An 18462-nucleotide genomic window follows, 5' to 3' on the forward strand; every position below is an offset into this window, starting at 1 on the left:
GTATTTTCCTATCTTCCTGGTGGTGGAAATTGAATAAAGATTCGTACACCTTGTGTCTCTCACTGTGTCTCACACCTGCACACACATCATGGGTGCTGGGGAAAAAAAAAAGCACTACCGTAGTTAGGCGGTAGTGCGGGAAAAAGAAAAGAAAAATAATTAAATAAAAAGGATGTGTGGATCAAACCAGCTAGCCTTTCCCAGGGTTGTTCCCTGATATCAGCCTGCAGCTATTTATCTGACTGTGTTTTCTGTTTCAAAAAAGGATACTGACACTCTGTGTGAGATAATGCTCTTGGCATGTGTAAATACAGGGTGACTTGGTGACACGTTATTGGTCTCTGTGAAGTTATTTCAGCGTTCAACTATTTTTCTCATTTTCCTTCAAAGTAGTTTAATATTTATACCAGCAGCTGATTACTTTCAATATTCAATAAGCTAAACCAAATCCTTAAATGATCAAAAACAGAAATAAACCTTTTGGCCCTCCACCAGCTGTTTGATAGAGCTGTCTAACAGGCTACATTCTTCTGATCTTTCCTACACCTGTCAGTCTTTGCTGCATAATATTTATGCAGTTCCCTTTTGAAAGTTACCATCTGATCTGATCTCACCAACTTAGCAGTTCACTCCAAAGAACTTGTGGCAGAAAATAATTTCTTCAAAGTATCTCCAGGTTTTTGCCAATCCTTTTAAATCTATGCCATAAGCCACAAAAAGCAGCTTGCTTTTGTTGAATGTTCCTCCAGTCTTCATGATTTTTAACAGTTCCAGTAGATCTCTTTTTAACTTACTCTGTTTTAAGACCAACAAACCAACTTGTCCATTCTCTCTACATAAAGTACTATTTCCTAGTATCATTCTGGTAAGTCCCACCTACGTCCTTTCCAAAGGACTGAAATCGTACTCAAACTTAGACATGCAGTACAGAATCATACAGCAGCTGAGAACTAACCAGTCTTCATCGAGGATGAGAATTATTTCCTCACTCTTGTACTCTGTTAATAAACCTAAGCATCTTAATTTTTTTTAAATAGCCTATGATTTGTTCTGCAGCCTTCACAGATTTATGTACCTGCACCTGCAAATACTTTGCTTCTGCACTTTCTGTAAAATGGTATAATTTAGTTTATATTGCCTACCCTCATTCTTCCTACTGGGCAGAGCACTTGTGGATTGGAAGGCAGAATGTTCAAATTTGATGTTTGTAAAATGATTGGGGGGCGGAAGGGGGGGATGCAGACTGCATGATCCCTTTTAAAAGATTTTTTTTCTATACTCGGAAATTTAAAAATGAATTTCTGTGGGCAACAGCTTGTCAGCTTTCAGCTGCTCAAATTGAAATATTCGTAGCAAAAGGCTAGCAGCAGGCAAAGCAGCAGTTTTATCAAGACAATAGATTTTAAAATTTAGCCAATTAATTTATATCAAGCATGCGGAGACTAAGGACCAATTAAATTTAAATCTGATGGTTTTGACAACCTAGAACCAATGTTAATAGGTCATCAAGGGTATAAAAGAGGGCATTTGAAAATTGACAGAGCACAAACTGCCATCTGAAGAGATTAAGTTTGTCAGTTCTCAGAGTAATCATCTGACTAAAGGTACAGCAACACTCTTCGCTGTACTCCTGACATAAGAATTTGATAGAGACAGGTATTCCTGAAAAAAGATCAGTAGAGATGGTGCAGAGCATTCTGGAAGACATTTTATTAGGGAAAAGTTAGTAGTTAGTGGGGAATTGTTTGGTTTGTTAGTGGTTCTGTTAATTTGTTCACTGTTGGAGTTGGATAAATAAATTGTTACTTGTTGGTTATAGAGTGAGTGAAAGAATTTAATTTAATTTAATCCCTCCTTTATAACAGATTGGAGATAGGTTATATTATTATTCACACTTCTTTTAATAGTTATGAGATGAGGCCAGCCTCTCTGGCTGTTTCAGTTTCGGGGTGGGGGAGGGGGGGGAGAGGTGGGTGAGGGTGATGGACCTTCGCTTCATAGCACCATTTAGGAACATAGTAAACGTCAGAAAGGAAAATACCAGAAACAGCAGTGAAGGATCTTATGTGACTGAGACACTTAATAAATTATAGCAAAAGTATGGAGAAATATTGAGTACGTTTAAAGAGGAGCTAAAGACAGATTTTTAATTAGTAATGGGTTGAAGAGAATTGGAGAGCATGCAGAAATCAGGAAACTGGAGTTGAGGCCAAGATGAAATCAACTGTTATTATATCATATGACTGAGTAATCTTGAGGGGCTCAACTGCTTCCCAGTGCCTAAGTTCTTATGAAATACAAATAAATTAATGGGATTATTGGGAAAGTTGACAAATCCCCTTGGTGAACTGTACCCTAACTTAAGAGGTGGCTGTAGGGACATTAGTTTTGAACATTCATTGAACACAGAAAAATACAGCGCAGTACAGGCCCTTCAGCCCTCGATGTTGCACCGACCGAAGCCTACCTAACCTACACTAGCCCAATAACCTCCATATGCTTATCCAATGCCCGCTTAAATGACCATAAAGAGGGAGAGTCCACCACTGCTCCTGGCAGGGCATTCCATGAACTCACAACCCGCTGAGTAAAGAATCTACCCCTAACATCTGTCCTATACCTACCACCCCTTAATTTAAAGCTGTATCCCCTAGTAACAGCTGACTCCATTAGCGGAAAAAGGTTCTCACTGTCAACCCTATCTAAACCCCTAATCATCTTGTACACTTCTATCAAATCTCCCCTAAACCTTCTTTTCTCCAATGAGAACAGCCCCAAGTGCCTCAGCCTTTCCTCATACGATCATCCTACCATGCCAGGCAACATCCTGGTAAACCTCCTCTGCACTCGTTCCAATGCATCCACGTCCTTCCTATAGTATGGCGACCAAAACTGCACACAATACTCCAGATGAGGCCGCACCAGAGTCTTATACAACTGCAACATGACCTCAGGACTCCGGAACTCAATTCCTCTACCAATAAAGCCCAGTACACCATATGCCTTCTTCACAGCACAATTTATCTGGGTGGCAACTTTCAGAGATCTGTGTACATGGACACCAAGATCCCTCTGCTCATCCACACTACCAAGTAGCCTACCATTAGCCCAGTAAGCCATCTTCTTGTTACTACTACCAAAGTGAATGACTTCACACTTCGCTACATTGAACTCCATTTGCCACCTTTCTGCCCAGCTCTGCAACTTATCTATATCCCGCTGTAACCTGCCACATCCTTCTTCGCTGTCCACAACTCCACCGACTTTCGTGTCATCCACAAACTTGCTCACCCAGCCTTCAAGCCCCTCCTCTAGGTCATTTATAAAAATGACAAACAACAATGATCCCAAAACAGATCCTTGTGGAACACCGCTAGTAACTGCACTCCAAGATGAACCTATACCATCAACCACTACCCTCTGTCTCCTTCCAGCCAGCCAATTCCTAATTCAAACCTCTAATGCACCCTCAATGCCATACCTCCGTAGTTTTTGCATTAGCCTGCCATGGGGTACCTTATCGAACGCCTTGCTAAAATCCATATACACCACATCTACTGCTTTACCCTCGTCCACTTCTTTGGTCACCTTCTCAAAGAACTCAATAAGGTTTGTGAGGCACGACCTGCCCTTCACAAAACCATGCTGACTATCCTTGATCACATTATTCCTATCCAGATGTTCATAAATCCTATCCCTTACAATTCTCTCTAAGACTTTGCCCACAACAGAAGTGAGACTCACTGGCCTATAGTTACTAGGGCTATCCCTACTCCCCTTCTTGAACAAGGGGACTATATTCGCTATCCTCCAGTCTTCTGGCACTATTCCCGTAGACAATGACGACATAAAAATCAAGGCCAATGGCTCCGCTATCTCCTCCCTAGCTTCCCAGAGGATCCTAGGATAAATGCCATCAGGCCCAGGGAACTTATCTATTTTCATCCTTTCCAGTATTCCCCGGACCTCTTCCCTACATACCTCAAGGTCATCCATTCTAATCACTTGTGACTCAATATTCACATCAGCAACAGTGTCCTGTTCCTGAGTGAATACTGACGAAAAGTATTGATTTAGTGTCTCTCCAATCTCCTTCACCTCCACGCACAACTTCCCACTACTATCCTTGACTGGACCGATACCTACCCTAGTCATCCTTTTATTCCTGACATACCTATAGAAAGCCTTTGGGTTTTCCCTAATCTTACCAACTAAGGACTTTTCATGTCCCCTTCTCGCTGCTGTTAGCTCTCTCTTTAGATCTTTCCTGGCTACCTTATAACTCGCAATCGCCCCAACTGAACCTTCACGCCTCATCTTTATATAGGCTGCCCTCTTCCCTTTCACAAGGGATTCCAATTCCTTATTAAACCACGGCTCCCTCACAAGACCCTTTACTCCCTGCCTGACTGGTACATACTTATCAAGGACACCCATTAGCTGTTCCTTGAACAATCTCCACATATCATTTGTGTTCTCCCCTTGAAGCCTATTTTTCCAATCCACGCATCCTAAGTCATTCAGAATTCCTGAAATTCTAGAACAGCTTACATACCCTTTAAAAAGGGCAAAGTAATTTCTGGGGGTTCTGAGAAAGGGTCATCTCTCTTCACTGATGCTGCCAGAACTGTTGAGCTTTTTCAGTAATTTCTGGTTCTGATTTACTGCACCTGCAGTTCTTTTGATTTCTTAAAAAATACTTTTGATCCCTGAAGAGAGAAATCATGGAGCAATTATCTTGATGTCAATGGTAGGGAAAATGGTCCAATGTGTGATCAGTAACTGGATCCTTGTTAGTGTCATCATCCAGTTTTTTTTATTGGCAGCGCAAGAGCTTGGCTGTCACTTTTATTGACAACAGTCTCTCATTTCCAAACTTATAAAGATCTACTCCACATCCAGGCACCTCCATCACAAACACAGGTAAATGTTATAAATTTAGAAGACATGATATATTGCATATAGATTGGAAAATACTTCAAGGACCCAGAATTTTGCAGGGAACAGAGATGTGAAGTAAGTGGATTGTGTTTGGGAGTACAATTCGAGATTAAATACAGATTCACTGGGCCGTATATAATAAGATAAACCAGCTTGGTTCTAGGATGGGACAGCATTTGTGTCTCCTATCTGCCCCCTTCATGCCAGAAGATAACATTTGAGTGTGTCTGCAAAATTTCCAAGCTACCCCATGAAATCCAACTGTTGCGTCATGCAGAAAGCCACACCAACTGACAATTGGAAGTACTTTTTTGGTTAATCCATTTGTATTATTTACACTACAGAAGGTGAATATTCGATTTCCACGTCTATGCCTGCTTACCATAGAGCATTTCAATAGACAAAAGGTACATGAGTAGGCCAATCTGTCCTTCGAGCCAGCATCACCAATCATTATGATCATGGCTGATCATCCTCAATCCATTTCAGTCCATAGAATTCCTACAGTATGGAAACTGGCCATTCAGCCCAAGTTCACACCGACTCTATGAAGAGCATCTCACCCAGACTCACCCCTTTAGCCTATCCCTGAAACCCTGCACCTCTCATGACCAATTCACCTAGCATAGATTCGTAGAGTCCTACAGCACAGAGACAGGCCCTTCAGCCCAAACCGGTCCACACCAACCAAAATGTCCATCCACGGTAACCCCATTTTCCTGCACTTGGCTCATATCTTTCTGAACCTTTCCTAACCATGTATTTGTCCAAGTGCTTTTTAAATGTTGTTAATATACCCCCCAACCACTTCTGCTGGCAGCTCAATTCATATGCATACCACCCGGTTCCCCTCAGTTTCCCTTTTATTTTATCACCGCTAACCTTAAATTGATGCCCTCTAGTCCTCGATTCCCCAACCCTGGGCAAAAGAATGAGTGCATACACCCTATCCAAGCCTCTCTGGATCTTATACAAGATCCCCCCTCAGTCTCCTATGCTCTAAAAAAAAGTCCTAGCTTGTCCAACTTCTCCCTATAACTCAAACCTTTGATTCTTGGCAACATCCTGGTAAATTTCTTCTGCACCCTTTCCAGTTTAATAACATCCTTTCTATAGCAAGATGCCCAAAACTGAACACAATTCTCCAAATGCAGCCTCACCAATATCCTGTACTGCGATATAACTTCCCAATTTCTATATTCAGTGTCCTGACTGATGTGCCAAAAGCCTTCTTCACCGCCCTGTCTACCTGTGACTCCACTTTCAGAGAACTATGAACCTGAACTCCAAGGTCCCTCTATTTCACTACACGCCTTAAGGCCCTACCATTCACCATGAAACTCCTACCTGATTTGACTTTCCAAAGTGCAACACCCACACATTTATTTTAAATTTCATTTGTCATTCCTCAGCCCACTTCCCCAGCTGATCAAGGTCCTGCCACAATTTCTGAGAACCTTCCTCACTCTCCATGATACTGCCTATTCTAGTGTCATCAGCAAACTTACCAATCATGCCTTGTACATGCTCATCCAAATCAGTGATATAGATAACAAACAGCAATGGGCCAAGCACTGTCCCCTGAGGCACTCCACTAGTCACAGACCTCCAGTCTGACACGCATCTTCCACTATTACCCTCTTTCTATCATCAAGCCATTGTGAATCCAATTTGCTGGCTCCATCTGGATTCCATCTGCTAGAGGAGCCTACTATGTGGGAACCTATCAAAGGCCTTACTGAAACATGGGCATCTTTGGACTGTGGGAAGAAACCCATGCAGACATCGGGAGAGAAGCTGAACTGGGAGAACTGGCCACTCCCCTTTCATTGTACATGTGTTTTTTTTAAAACTCGAAAGCCTTTTGCTGATGCAGTATCTGTTAGCTATCAACAAATTGGTACTACACCCCTCAAACTTAGACCTTTCAGAATTGCTGCTTTTATGACCTCTCTGAATAAAGGGCCAAGGACAGCTTGATATTGTTAAAGGAGCAGCATCGTCACACAGGCAAGAGTGAAGTTTGGACATGAGGGCAAAATGAACTCGAATCTGCAGCAATGAGCAGCAAAATTGCAAAGACTGTCAAACAATCAGCTCTGCAATAGAGAAGGGTAGCTGCTGTTGAGGCTGCAAGGTAAGAGACAGAAGTATCCCATTGAGATGCCAGGCAGTGCCCAGTAACTTGAGGGGTGCTCACCGCAGTCTCAGCATTCAAGATGGCAGCAAAGGGGACACCTCCAACCCATCTCTCCCTTTTCCAGAAGCCATCTTAGCCCTAGTAAAATGACAGCTATGTTATCAAATGATCTTAATACGTAATAAGACCATAAGATATAGGAGCAGAATTAGGCTATATGGCCCAATGAGGCTGCCCCACGTTTGATCATGCCTTTTTTTTATTTATTCTGTAACAAGATGAGATGAGACAGTGACTGGCGAGGCAGCATTTATTGCCCATCCCTAATTGTCCAGAGAGCAGCTGACAATCACATGTGTTTCTCAACTTCATCTGCCTGCCTTTTCCTCCTAACCTATCTGAGTCTTAAGCACAGTCAATGACTCAATTTCTTTTAAAATTCATTCATGCGGTGACAGCGTTGCTGGCTAGGCCAGCATGTATTGCCTATCACTAATTGCCCAGAGGGCAGTTAAGAGTCAACCACATTGCAGTGGGTCTGGAGTCACCTGTACGCAAGACGAGGTAAGGTTGGCAGTTTCTTTCCCTAAAGGACATTAGTAAGATTAGATTAGATTACTTACAGTGTGGAAACAGGCCCTTTGGCCCAACAAGTCCACACTGACCCGCTGAAGCGCAATCCACCAATACCTCTACATTTACCCCTTACCTAACACTACGGGCAATTTAGCATGGCCAATTCACCTGACCCACACATCTTTGGACTGTGGGAGGAAACCAGAGCACCCGGAGGAAACCTATGCAGACACGGGGAGAACGTGCAAACTCCACACAGTCAGTCGCCTGAGGCGGGAATTGAACCCAGGTCTCTGGCGCTGTGAAGCAGCAGTGCTAACCACTGTGCCGCCCGAGCTAGGGGGGTTTTTTCCTGACATTTGGCAATGCATTCACGGTCATCATTAAATTCTAGATTCCAGATATTTATTTAATTCGAATTCCACCATCTACCATGGCAGGATTTGAACACAGGTCCCCATAACATTTCCTGAGTCTCTGGATTAACAGTCCTGCGAAAATACCACTATTATTTGCACATTGTTTCCAGTCATCAGAGAGTCAACCCACTGCCATTTCCCCTTCTTGGAATATTTTTCTGGTGATGAGAAAACATTAGGCTTCCCTCTTGATGCCTTCAACCAATATTTTACCACCATACCTCTGACCTGGCTTATGTCCAAAAGGCAGGTAAAATTCCAAGCATTGCACCGAACACTGTCAGTATTCCAGATGTTCCATTTGCACAGGTGTGCTTTCATCTGTTATTGGTTCAGGACATTCAAAGCCAGAACTCAAGGGCCAGCAAAACCTTTTTGCAGGAAGGGGGAAACTAACATTTTGCTGGGCTACTGTTGTTGTTCCTGAACGGCCACATACAAGCCCTAGGGGCAATGCTGTGGAGCCCTCATCTCTGTCCTGTGTTTAAGATGCCCAAAACCATCTCTTGGATGTGTTTGGAGAGCCAGGAAGACACTGTCTCATCTCAGGCTCCTGACTACCATAAAAGTGCAAATCAGAACCTGGTCTGCCCATTTGGAAAACTCCAGCCCATTATCCTTTCTGAAATTCCTGCAAATTCAGCTCTGCTCCACCTGTGAATAGGAAAACTAGCTGCAATTTTAGAAATCTAATATGATGATCACAGTTAATTCAGTTAGTAAGAATTTTAAGCTACACGAAAGGTTTGATATTCAAAAAACAAACCAAAAACGGTTTGATCTGCTGAGGAAACAATTCCCAAACAGCCTGTGGTCTCAATTAATCTTAAACATTTGCTGTTATCCAAACAGTTTTCACCTTATTATGCTTAGGATTTTAAAAACACAGCCCTTTTATGTCAAATTTTCAAAAAGAAGATAAAAAGCTGGCTATAGGAGCCTCTGTCATTTGGCCTCACCCATTCCTCGGCTTTGATTGAAATCTCCTTTGATGATTTCGCAGGACTTGTCATCACCGTTACACATACCACAGCGGTCCTCTTTGGCTGCTGAGCCAATGATTCCATCACAGCCAATCTTCTGTTAATAACAAATAGGTGTCTGCATTATTGGTTCCATAATAAAACACAGTGAGATTTAATTACAGGCAATCTCCTGGTGCTGTTTCCGGATATCTTGACCTTTTTATGAACAGAATACTTGATTACAATGGGGCATGTGACCCATAATACTGTCCTAGCCTCACTGTTATTTAGCAGAACAGAATCTGACCAGGCAAAAATAAAGTTCAGACAAAAACTGATTTATTTTATAAAGCATCAACTCCTGCTACTACGCATGTCAGGCAACTTTATCAGTTTTACAGAAATGTCACAAATGCACTGAAACACCTGAGTGATTTTTCTTGGGGTGACTGGATTTGTAAATCTCAACTCAGTTCACTCAAGTCTATAAGAAGAGAGCCTGGTTGTGGAGATAAGAATGCATAAAAAAATTCATAGCCATAGGGTAAAACTGACATCTTGCACCAATGACAAAGACTTCACAGTTACGAAATAGAAGGATTATTTCCCTCTCTGAATTATCGTTGATTTCTAGTTATTAGACATTTGTACCATACAAAAACTCACTTAAAAAGAAATAGCCCCACACAAAGTTATTTCAAAGAGTTCTAAGCATTTCCTAAATCTTCCCAAGCAGACAAATTCCATTCAATTGGTTCCAGTAAAGTACATAAATGCCTGTGGTTTTGAGCCAAGCCCATTATCGTCCATTAGCCTCTGGTTCAAATTCTATGGGTGCAGGGTGATGCATTTCCACTGTATCCTTTATTAAAGAGGAGAAAGGTAAACAGTGCAGATTTCAGTTTATAAAAAGATGACATACCGTTCTTATGGCATCCTGTTTCAACACAAAAAAGACGACTGGCTCAAACATGTATTCAAAGCCTTCTCCGCAACATTATTTCCAATCCCAAAATTCAAACATAACACAAAATAGTATAATGTCCTTTAAACATAAATTTTATTACTGACTGAATCTAGAATTATATTTCATCATGATGTATTGAAATAAATGAAAATAATTAGCCTGGCTTCCATAAATGCTCCATACAATCAATGTACATAACCTAAGATAATTAGGTCAGCACTTGAGCAGTAAAATGAAGTCCAATAATCAGCAAGATGTTTACCAGAGTGAAGGACATATCTGTTTGGAGCAGATTCAGACTGTTACATTACAGCTATTTCACACACACTTGGGCATGTCCATACTGAACAGCTCAGTAGGAAGGAGCAAGATTTTTTTTTGACAGCTGTTTTCAACATCAATCTGATTTATTTTTAATGATGCATTTAAGAGCTGGTCCAGCATCAACATTAAGCTTTCCCAAGGTGATGAGCAAAGCTCTCTCATTCTATCCAATGAGCTCATTACTCAGAACAGTCTCTCCTGTACCTGGAAGAAATTTTGTTCACTTCTTTCACTAACTATCTTGTGGTCCATCAAAATGCTAATTTACAGATTGCTTGGTGGTACAAATATCTGCTTATTTAGAAAAAGAATTGAGACTACCCCAAATTAATTTCACAGAAGATCCTGAAAGTTGATTTGTCAGTGATGACTCATTGGTAACACCCTCACCTCAGGATTGGGGGAAGATTATGGGTTCAACTTCCACTCTGGACATCTGAAGTCAAATTCCAGGCTGACACTCAACAACAGTACAAAGTGAGTACCTCACTGTCAAAGATGTTGTCTTTCAGATGAGACTTTTCAGGTAGATATAGAAGATCCTGTGACATTAGTTAGAGGAGTGCAGGGATGCTCTCTCTCTGGTTTCCTAATCAATATTTATCCCTTAAGCAGCACCACCGAAACAGATTATATGATTATTTAACTTATGGCCATTTTCTGCACTGAAGGAAGCCATTTGGCCAATTGAGTCCATGGCATTCCATGGAGCAATCCAGTCAGGCCCACATCTGTCCCTGGCTAAGTTTATTTCAGTCAAGTGACACTTCAATTTCATTTTGAAATCTTCCAACCTTGTAGGAGGTAGGTTCCAGCTTGTAACAACACACTTTGTAAAAAGGTTCTCCTCAAAATCACCCTGCATCTCTTTCCACTTCAATCTGTGTCCTCCAAGTCCTTCCTATATGAGCTAATAAGAATGGTTTAGGATTGTCTGTCTATTTTATCTAAATGTGTCATAATCTTGTACCATCTTTATCTAATTTTCACTCAATCTCCTTTGCTTCAAGGAAATAACTCCAACTTCTCCACCCTAACCGTGTAACTAAAATCCTCTATTCCAGGAGCTATAAATCTCTGCTGCACCTTATCAAGGACCCTTATTTTCTTCCTTTATTGTTTTCATCAAGTGGGGTTTAGCCACAGTGTTATAAAGATTTACTGTAACTTCCCCACTTTCGTAGTCATTGCTTTGGTAATGGAACCCCAAGATCCCAGGTTCTTTGCTAACCACACTCTCAAATATGTCCTTTCACTTTCTACATTGCGAGAGGTTGCAGACCTCCGACATGCAAAGTTCTGGGTGTCCTAATGTATGAATCACTGTAGGTTAGTAGGTAGGTACAGCAAATTATGAGGAAAGCTGATTGAATGTTTTTTTTTGTGAGTGGGAATTGAATACAGGAGTAGGAAGGTTATCTTCAGATAAACAGGGCAATAATGAGACTGCATCTGGAAAACTGTGTCTCATACTAGTCACTGTACTTATGGAAGGATTTTAATGCTTTGGAAGCAGTTAAGAGAAGATTTACAAGATTAATAACTGAAATGAGCCAACTGCATCATGAGGGAAGGCTAGACAGGTAAGGTCTGTATTCCCTTGCGTTGAGATGAATCAGCAATGACTTAATTGAAACATATGAGATCCTGAGGGGATTTGACCAAGTGGATGGCGAAAGGATGTTTTCTCTTGTGACAGAATGTAGAACTAGGGATGATAGTTGAAAAATAAGGGGTCACCCATTTAAGACAGAGATGAGGAACCACCTTTTTCCACTCAGAGTTGACAGTTTTTGGAATCCATTCCTTCAAAGCACTTCAACCTTATCTTTTGCAATGATATGCTGGACTCTTTTATAATTAAGAATGGAGACAAGTGACATTTGTTGTATCCTCCTCCTGAATTGTTGAATTGTCCACCACCATTCACAACAGGATTGCAGAGCTTAGATCTGATCTGTTGGTTGTGTGCCTGCCTATTGCTTGTTTGATGTTCACGTTGTTCCGCATTCTAGCTTTACCAGGTTGACACCTCATTTTTAGGGATGCCTGGTGCTGCACCAGCCGTGTTCTCCTGCACTCTTCACTGAACCAGGGATGATTTCCCAGGTTGATGGTAATTGTAGAATGAGTGACATAAGGTTGCAGATTGTTTTGAAGCATGATTCTGCTGCTGATGATAGCCTAAAGTACGAGATAAATACTCAAGTTTTGAATTGCTGGTTATGTGTGAAACCTAACTCATTTAACATGGTGACACACAACAAAATAGAAGTCTACCTCAATATGAAGACAGGACGTCATCTCTACAATCACTGTGATTGTCACTGCTATTGGTACTGTCATAGACAGATGAATCTGCAGCAGGCAGTTCGAGTACAGGGCATGCATGTTTGTCCCCCTTGGTTTCTTCACCATCTGTCACAAAGCCAATCTAATGACTGTGTCTTACAGGACAACCAGCTTGGTCAGTAGTGGTACTACCCAGGCACTTCTGGTGATAGACTTTGAAATCACACCCAGAGTACATTCTCTGCCCTCATCTCTCTTGGTCCTTCTCCAAGTGGCATTTGACATGGAGGATTACTGATTCATCAGTCACGGTGGTGATCATCAGTAGGTTTCCTTGCCCATCTTTTACTCAAATGCCATGGGTCTTTATGGGATCCTGAATTAAAGTTGAAGACACCCAGGACAATTTCCTCTTGACTGTACACCACCGTACTGCCACCTGCAGGTGGGACAAATATATTATGGGATAATAATGGTGGAATCTGGAACAAAATCTATAAGGTAGGATTCTAAAAGGATGACAACAGGAAACTGTGGCTTGTCTCGTCTGTGAGACAGCACTACCAATTTTGGTATAAGCCCTCAAGCGTGATGAAAGAAGATTTTGCATGGTTGACTTCAGAGCTGGGATTCCCAGTTTCATTTCCCAGTCTCAGTTAATTCTTGGTGATCCATCCAGTTTCAATCTTTTCTCTACACTTTAATGATTGTAATACAACAGAATGATTTGCTAGACCATTTCAGAAGTCATTTAAGAGTCAAAAACATTCCTAGAGACTGGTTTCCAGACTCTCAGTTTCTTGATGGTTAATCCACCTAACCTACACATCCCAGAACACTATGGGCAATTTAGCATGGCCAATCCAACTGGACTGTGGGAGAAAATCAGAGCCCAGACACTCACAGGGAGAACACGCAAACCCCACACACACACAGTCACAAAATGGAATCAAACCTTGGATCTCTGGCACTGTGAGGCAGCAGTGCTAACCGCTGAACTAATATGATGCTCGCTTTATCCTTAACAGTACCCACTACACCTCTTACTTTCCACTTACAGTCTATAAAGCTGATGGAACATTATTGAGTTCACCTTTTGTGAGATGGTGAAGCAGTGGGAAAGTCGTTGGACTAATAATCCAGAGAGTAAAAAATGAGGTCTGCAGATCACAGTTGAAAATGTGTTGCTGGTTAAAGCACAGCAGGTCAGGCAGCATCCAAGGAATAGGAAATTCGACGTTTCGGGCATAAGCCCTTCATCAGGAATGAGGAGAGAGTGCCAGGCAGGCTAAGATAAAAGGTAGGGAGGAGGGACTTGGGGGAGGGGCGATGGAGATGTGATAGGTGGAAGGAGGTCAAGGTGAGGGTGATAGGCCGGAGTGGAGTGGGGGCGGAGAGGTCAGGAAGAAAATTGCAGGTTGGGAGGGCGGTGCTGAGTTGAGGGAACCGACTGAGACAAGGTGGGGGGAGGGGAAATGAGGAAACTGGAGAAATCCGAGTTCATCCCTTGTGGTTGGAGGGTTCCCAGGCACCCACGCGGTGGTTGGGTTGGTTGGTCCGGGCGCCCCTGAGATGTTCTCTGAAGCGTTCCGCAAGTAAGCGGCCCGTCTCCCCAATGTAGAGGAGGCCACATCGGGTGCAGCGGATGCAATAGATGATGTGTGTGGAGGTACAGGTGAACTTGTGGCGGATATGGAAGGATCCCTTGGGGCCTTGGAGGGAAGTGAGGGAGGAGGTGTGGGCGCAAGTTTTACATTTCCTGCCGTTGCAGGGGAAGGTGCCGGGAGTGGAGGTTGGGTTGGTGGGGGGTGTGGACCTGACGAGGGAGTCACGAAGGGAGTGGTCTTTGCAGAACGCTGATAGGGGAGGGGAGGGAAATATATCCCTGGTGGTGGGGTCCGTTTGGAGGTGGCGGAAATGACGGCGGATGATACGCTGTATACGGAGGTTGGTGGGGTGGTAGGTGAGAACCAGTGGGGTTCTGTCTTGGTGGCGGTTGGAGGGGCGGAGCTCAAGGGCGGAGGAGCGGGAAGTGGAGGAGATGCGGTGGAGGGCATCGTCGATCACATTTGGGGGGAATCTGTGGTCCTTAAAGAAGGAGGCCATCTGGGCTGTGCGGTGTTGGAACTGGTCCTCCTGGGAGCAGATGCGGCGGAGACAAAGGAATTGGGAATATGGGATAGAGTTTTTACAGGGGGCAGGGTGGGAGGAGGTGTAGTCCAGATAGCTGTGGGAGTCAGTCGGTTTATAGTAGATGTCTGTGTTGAGTCGGTCACCTGAGATAGAAATGGAAAGGTCTAGGAAGGGGAGGGAGGAGTCTGAGACAGTCCAGGTGAATTTCAGGTCGGGATGGAAGGTGTTAGTAAAGTTGACGAACTGTTCAACCTCCTCGTGGGAGCACGAGGCAGCGCCGATACAGTCATCGATGTAGCGGAGGAAAAGGTGGGGGGTGGTGCCAGTGTGGTTGCGGAAGATGGACTGTTCCACATATCCTACGAAGAGACAGGCATAGCTGGGGCCCATGCGGGTGCCCATGGCAACTCCTTTAGTTTGGAGGAAATGGGAGGATTGAAAAGAGAAGTTATTCAGGGTGAGGACCAGTTCAGTCAGTCGAAGGAGGGTGTCAGTGGAAGGGTACTGGTTGGTGCGGCTTGGACTCCTCCACTGGCAAAACATAACAACACGACCTTGGACTCCTCCACTGGCAAAACATAACAACACGACCTTGGACTCCTCCACCGGCAAAACATAACAACACGACGGTTGGAGGAAGAACACCTCATCTTCCGCCTGGGAACCCTCCAACCACAAGGGATGAACTCGGATTTCTCCAGTTTCCTCATTTCCCCTCCCCCCACCTTGTCTCAGTCGGTTCCCTCAACACAGCACCGCCCTCCCAACCTGCAATCTTCTTCCTAACCTCTCCGCCCCCACCCCACTCCGGCCTATCACCCTCACCTTGACCTCCTTCCACCTATCACATCTCCATCGCCCCTCCCCCAAGTCCCTCCTCCCTACCTTTTATCTTAGCCTGCCTGGCACTCTCTCCTCATTCCTGATGAAGGGCTTATGCCCGAAACGTCGAATTTCCTATTCCTTGGATGCTGCCTGACCTGCTGTGCTTTAACCAGCAACACATTTTCAACTAATAATCCAGAGACCCAGGCTAATGTTCCAAGTAACTGCATTTGTATCCCAATGTAGCTATTTGTGTTGCAACATACCGATTTCATAGTTTCATAGTAATAGAAGCAGGAGTAGGCCATTTGGCCCATCAAGCCTGCTCTGCCATTCATTAAGATCATGGCTGATCTATCCGTCATCTCAGCTTCTCCTACCTGCATTATCCCCATAACGCTTCATTTCCCTACCATGCAAAAACCCATCCAACTGTGTCTTGAATATATTTAATGAAGCAGCCTTTACTGCTTCCTTGGGCAGAGAATTCCATAGATTCACTATTCTTTGGGAAAAGCAGTTCCTCCTCATCTCTGTCCTAAATCTACTCCTCTTAGTCTTGAGGCCATGTCCTAGTCTCAATCACCAGTAGAAACAACTTTCCTGCCTCTATCTTATCTATCTCTTTCATAATTTTACATGTTTCCATAAGATTCCCTAAATCTTCTAAATTCTGGCGAGTATACTCCCAAGGGGTGTGCATGGAGACCAGAACTGTGCACAATACTCCAGGTGTGGCCTCACCAACACCTTATAAAACTGGAGCAGAACCTCCCTGTTCATAAATCCAATCCCTCTAGCAATGCAAGCCAATATTCTGTTTGCATTCCTGATTACCTGTTGCACCTGCAAATCAACTTTCGGCAATTCAAGTACAAGCGCTCCTCGGTCCCTTTGTACAACAGCATGCTGCAATCTTTCACCATTTAAATAATACTCTGACCTACTACTTCAAAGTGGATAATCTCACATTTACCAACATTGTACTCCATCTGTCAGACCTTTGCCCACTCACTTAACCCATCTAAATCTCTCTGCAGACCCTCCACATCCTCTGCACAGTTTACCTTTCAACTTAATTTAGTGTCATCAGCAAACTTGATACATTACACTTACTGTCCTCTTCCAAATCATTTATATAGATCATGAACAGCTGTGGACCCAACACCGATCCCCGTGGCACCCCACTCACCACTGATCTCCGACCAGAGAAACACTCATTTATCCCAACTCTCTGCTTTCTATTAGTTAACCAGTCCTCTATCCATGTTAGCACATTCCCTGCAACTCCATGTATTCTTATCTTATGGGGGAGTCTTTTGTGCACCAGCTTATCAAACACTTCTGGAAATCCAAGTATACAACATCCAACTGTTCCCCTCTACCCGCTGCTCTTGTTATATCTCAACAAACTCCAGTAAGTTTGACAAACATGATCTTCCCTTCCTGAATCCATGCTATGTCTGCCTGATGGAACTCTTCCCATCCAGATGTCTCACTGTTTCTTCTTTAATAATAACCTCCAACGTTTTCCCGACTACAAGTGTTTAGCTAACTGGCCTATAGTTACCTGCCTTTTTTACACAGCGGTGGGATATTTGCTGTCTTCCAGTCCAACGGGACCTGCCCGGAGTCCAGTTGAATTTTGGTAAATTACCACCAACACATTGACTATAACTTCCGCCATTTTTTTCAGTATCCTGGGATACATTCCATCAGGACCAGGGGACTTATCTACCTTTAGACACTTCAGTTTGCTCAACACTATTCCTTTAGTAATAACAATTGAATTGAGGTCCTCACCTCCCATCATATCCTTAACATCATTCTTTGGCATGTTAGATACATCTTCCACTGTGAAGACTGACACAAGGTAGTTTTTCAAATCCTTGGCTGTTTCAGGTAGGTAAAAACAATGACTGCAGATGCTGGAAACCAGAGTCTAGATTAGAGTGTTGCTGGAAAAGCACAGCAGTTCAGGCAGCATCCAAGGAGCAGTAAAATCGATGTTTCAGGAAAAACCCTTCATCAGGAATACAGGCCAATTTTCAGGGCAGAGGAAATGACCTGGGAGTTGCAGTGGGAGAGGGACTCCATGAGATTCTTGTAGAAAGAGGAGGAAAACTTCTTCAAGGCAGGCATCCTTGCAAGAGGATTCGTAGCAGAGTTTAGATTAGCAGGAATAGACCAATCAACCCATCAAGCCTGGCCTGCTATTTAATATAACCATGATCTTGGGCTTCAACTCCACTTAGTGGGCGGCACGGTGGCACAGTGGTTAGCACTGCTGCCTCACAGCGCCAGAGACCCGGGTTCAATTCCTGCCTCAGACGACTCTCTGTGTGGAGTTTGCACATTCTCCCTGTGTCTGCGTGGGTTTCCTCCGGGTGCTCCGGTTTCCTCCCACAATCCAAAAATGTGCAGGTTAGGTGAATTGGCCATGCTAAATTGCCCGTAGTGTTAGGTGAAGGGGTTAATGTAGGAGTATGGGTCTGGGTTGTATACGCTTCGGTGGGTCGGTATGGACTTGTTGGGCCGAAGGGCCTGTTCCCATACTGTAAGTAATCTAATCTAAAAAAAAAGTTAAAATCAACCCAGTAAAAACAATGACTGCAGATGCTGGAAACCAGATTCCTGTATTCCTGATGAAGGGCTTTTGCCTGAAACGTTGATTTTACTGCTCCTCGGATGCTGCCTGAACTGCTGTGCGTTCCCTTGGCTGTCTCAGCAATACCCAACATTAATTCCCCTTTCTTATCCTGCAAGGGATCTATATCCACTTTAGCTACCCTTTTCCATTTATATATTTATAAAAACTTTTCCTACCTATTTTTATATTCTATGCTAGTTTGCATTGATAATCTACCTTTTCTTTCTTTA

The 18462-nt window shown here is 43.3% G+C and overlaps 1 protein-coding gene across 2 annotated transcripts in view; it reads right to left on the reverse strand.

Moving 5' to 3' along the window:
• adamts17 (ADAM metallopeptidase with thrombospondin type 1 motif, 17) overlaps positions 1-18462 on the reverse strand; it is a 692427-nt gene that overhangs the window by 242908 nt on the left and 431057 nt on the right. For both annotated transcript variants that reach the window (XM_060853375.1, XM_060853373.1), the window contains one exon: positions 9036-9156. In XM_060853375.1, coding sequence (XP_060709358.1) covers positions 9036-9156 — 121 coding nt within the window. The remainder of the gene's footprint in view (positions 1-9035; positions 9157-18462) is intronic.

Source organism: Hemiscyllium ocellatum, chromosome 39 (assembly GCF_020745735.1).
Source record: "Hemiscyllium ocellatum isolate sHemOce1 chromosome 39, sHemOce1.pat.X.cur, whole genome shotgun sequence".
Taxonomy (NCBI): Eukaryota; Metazoa; Chordata; class Chondrichthyes; order Orectolobiformes; family Hemiscylliidae; genus Hemiscyllium; species Hemiscyllium ocellatum.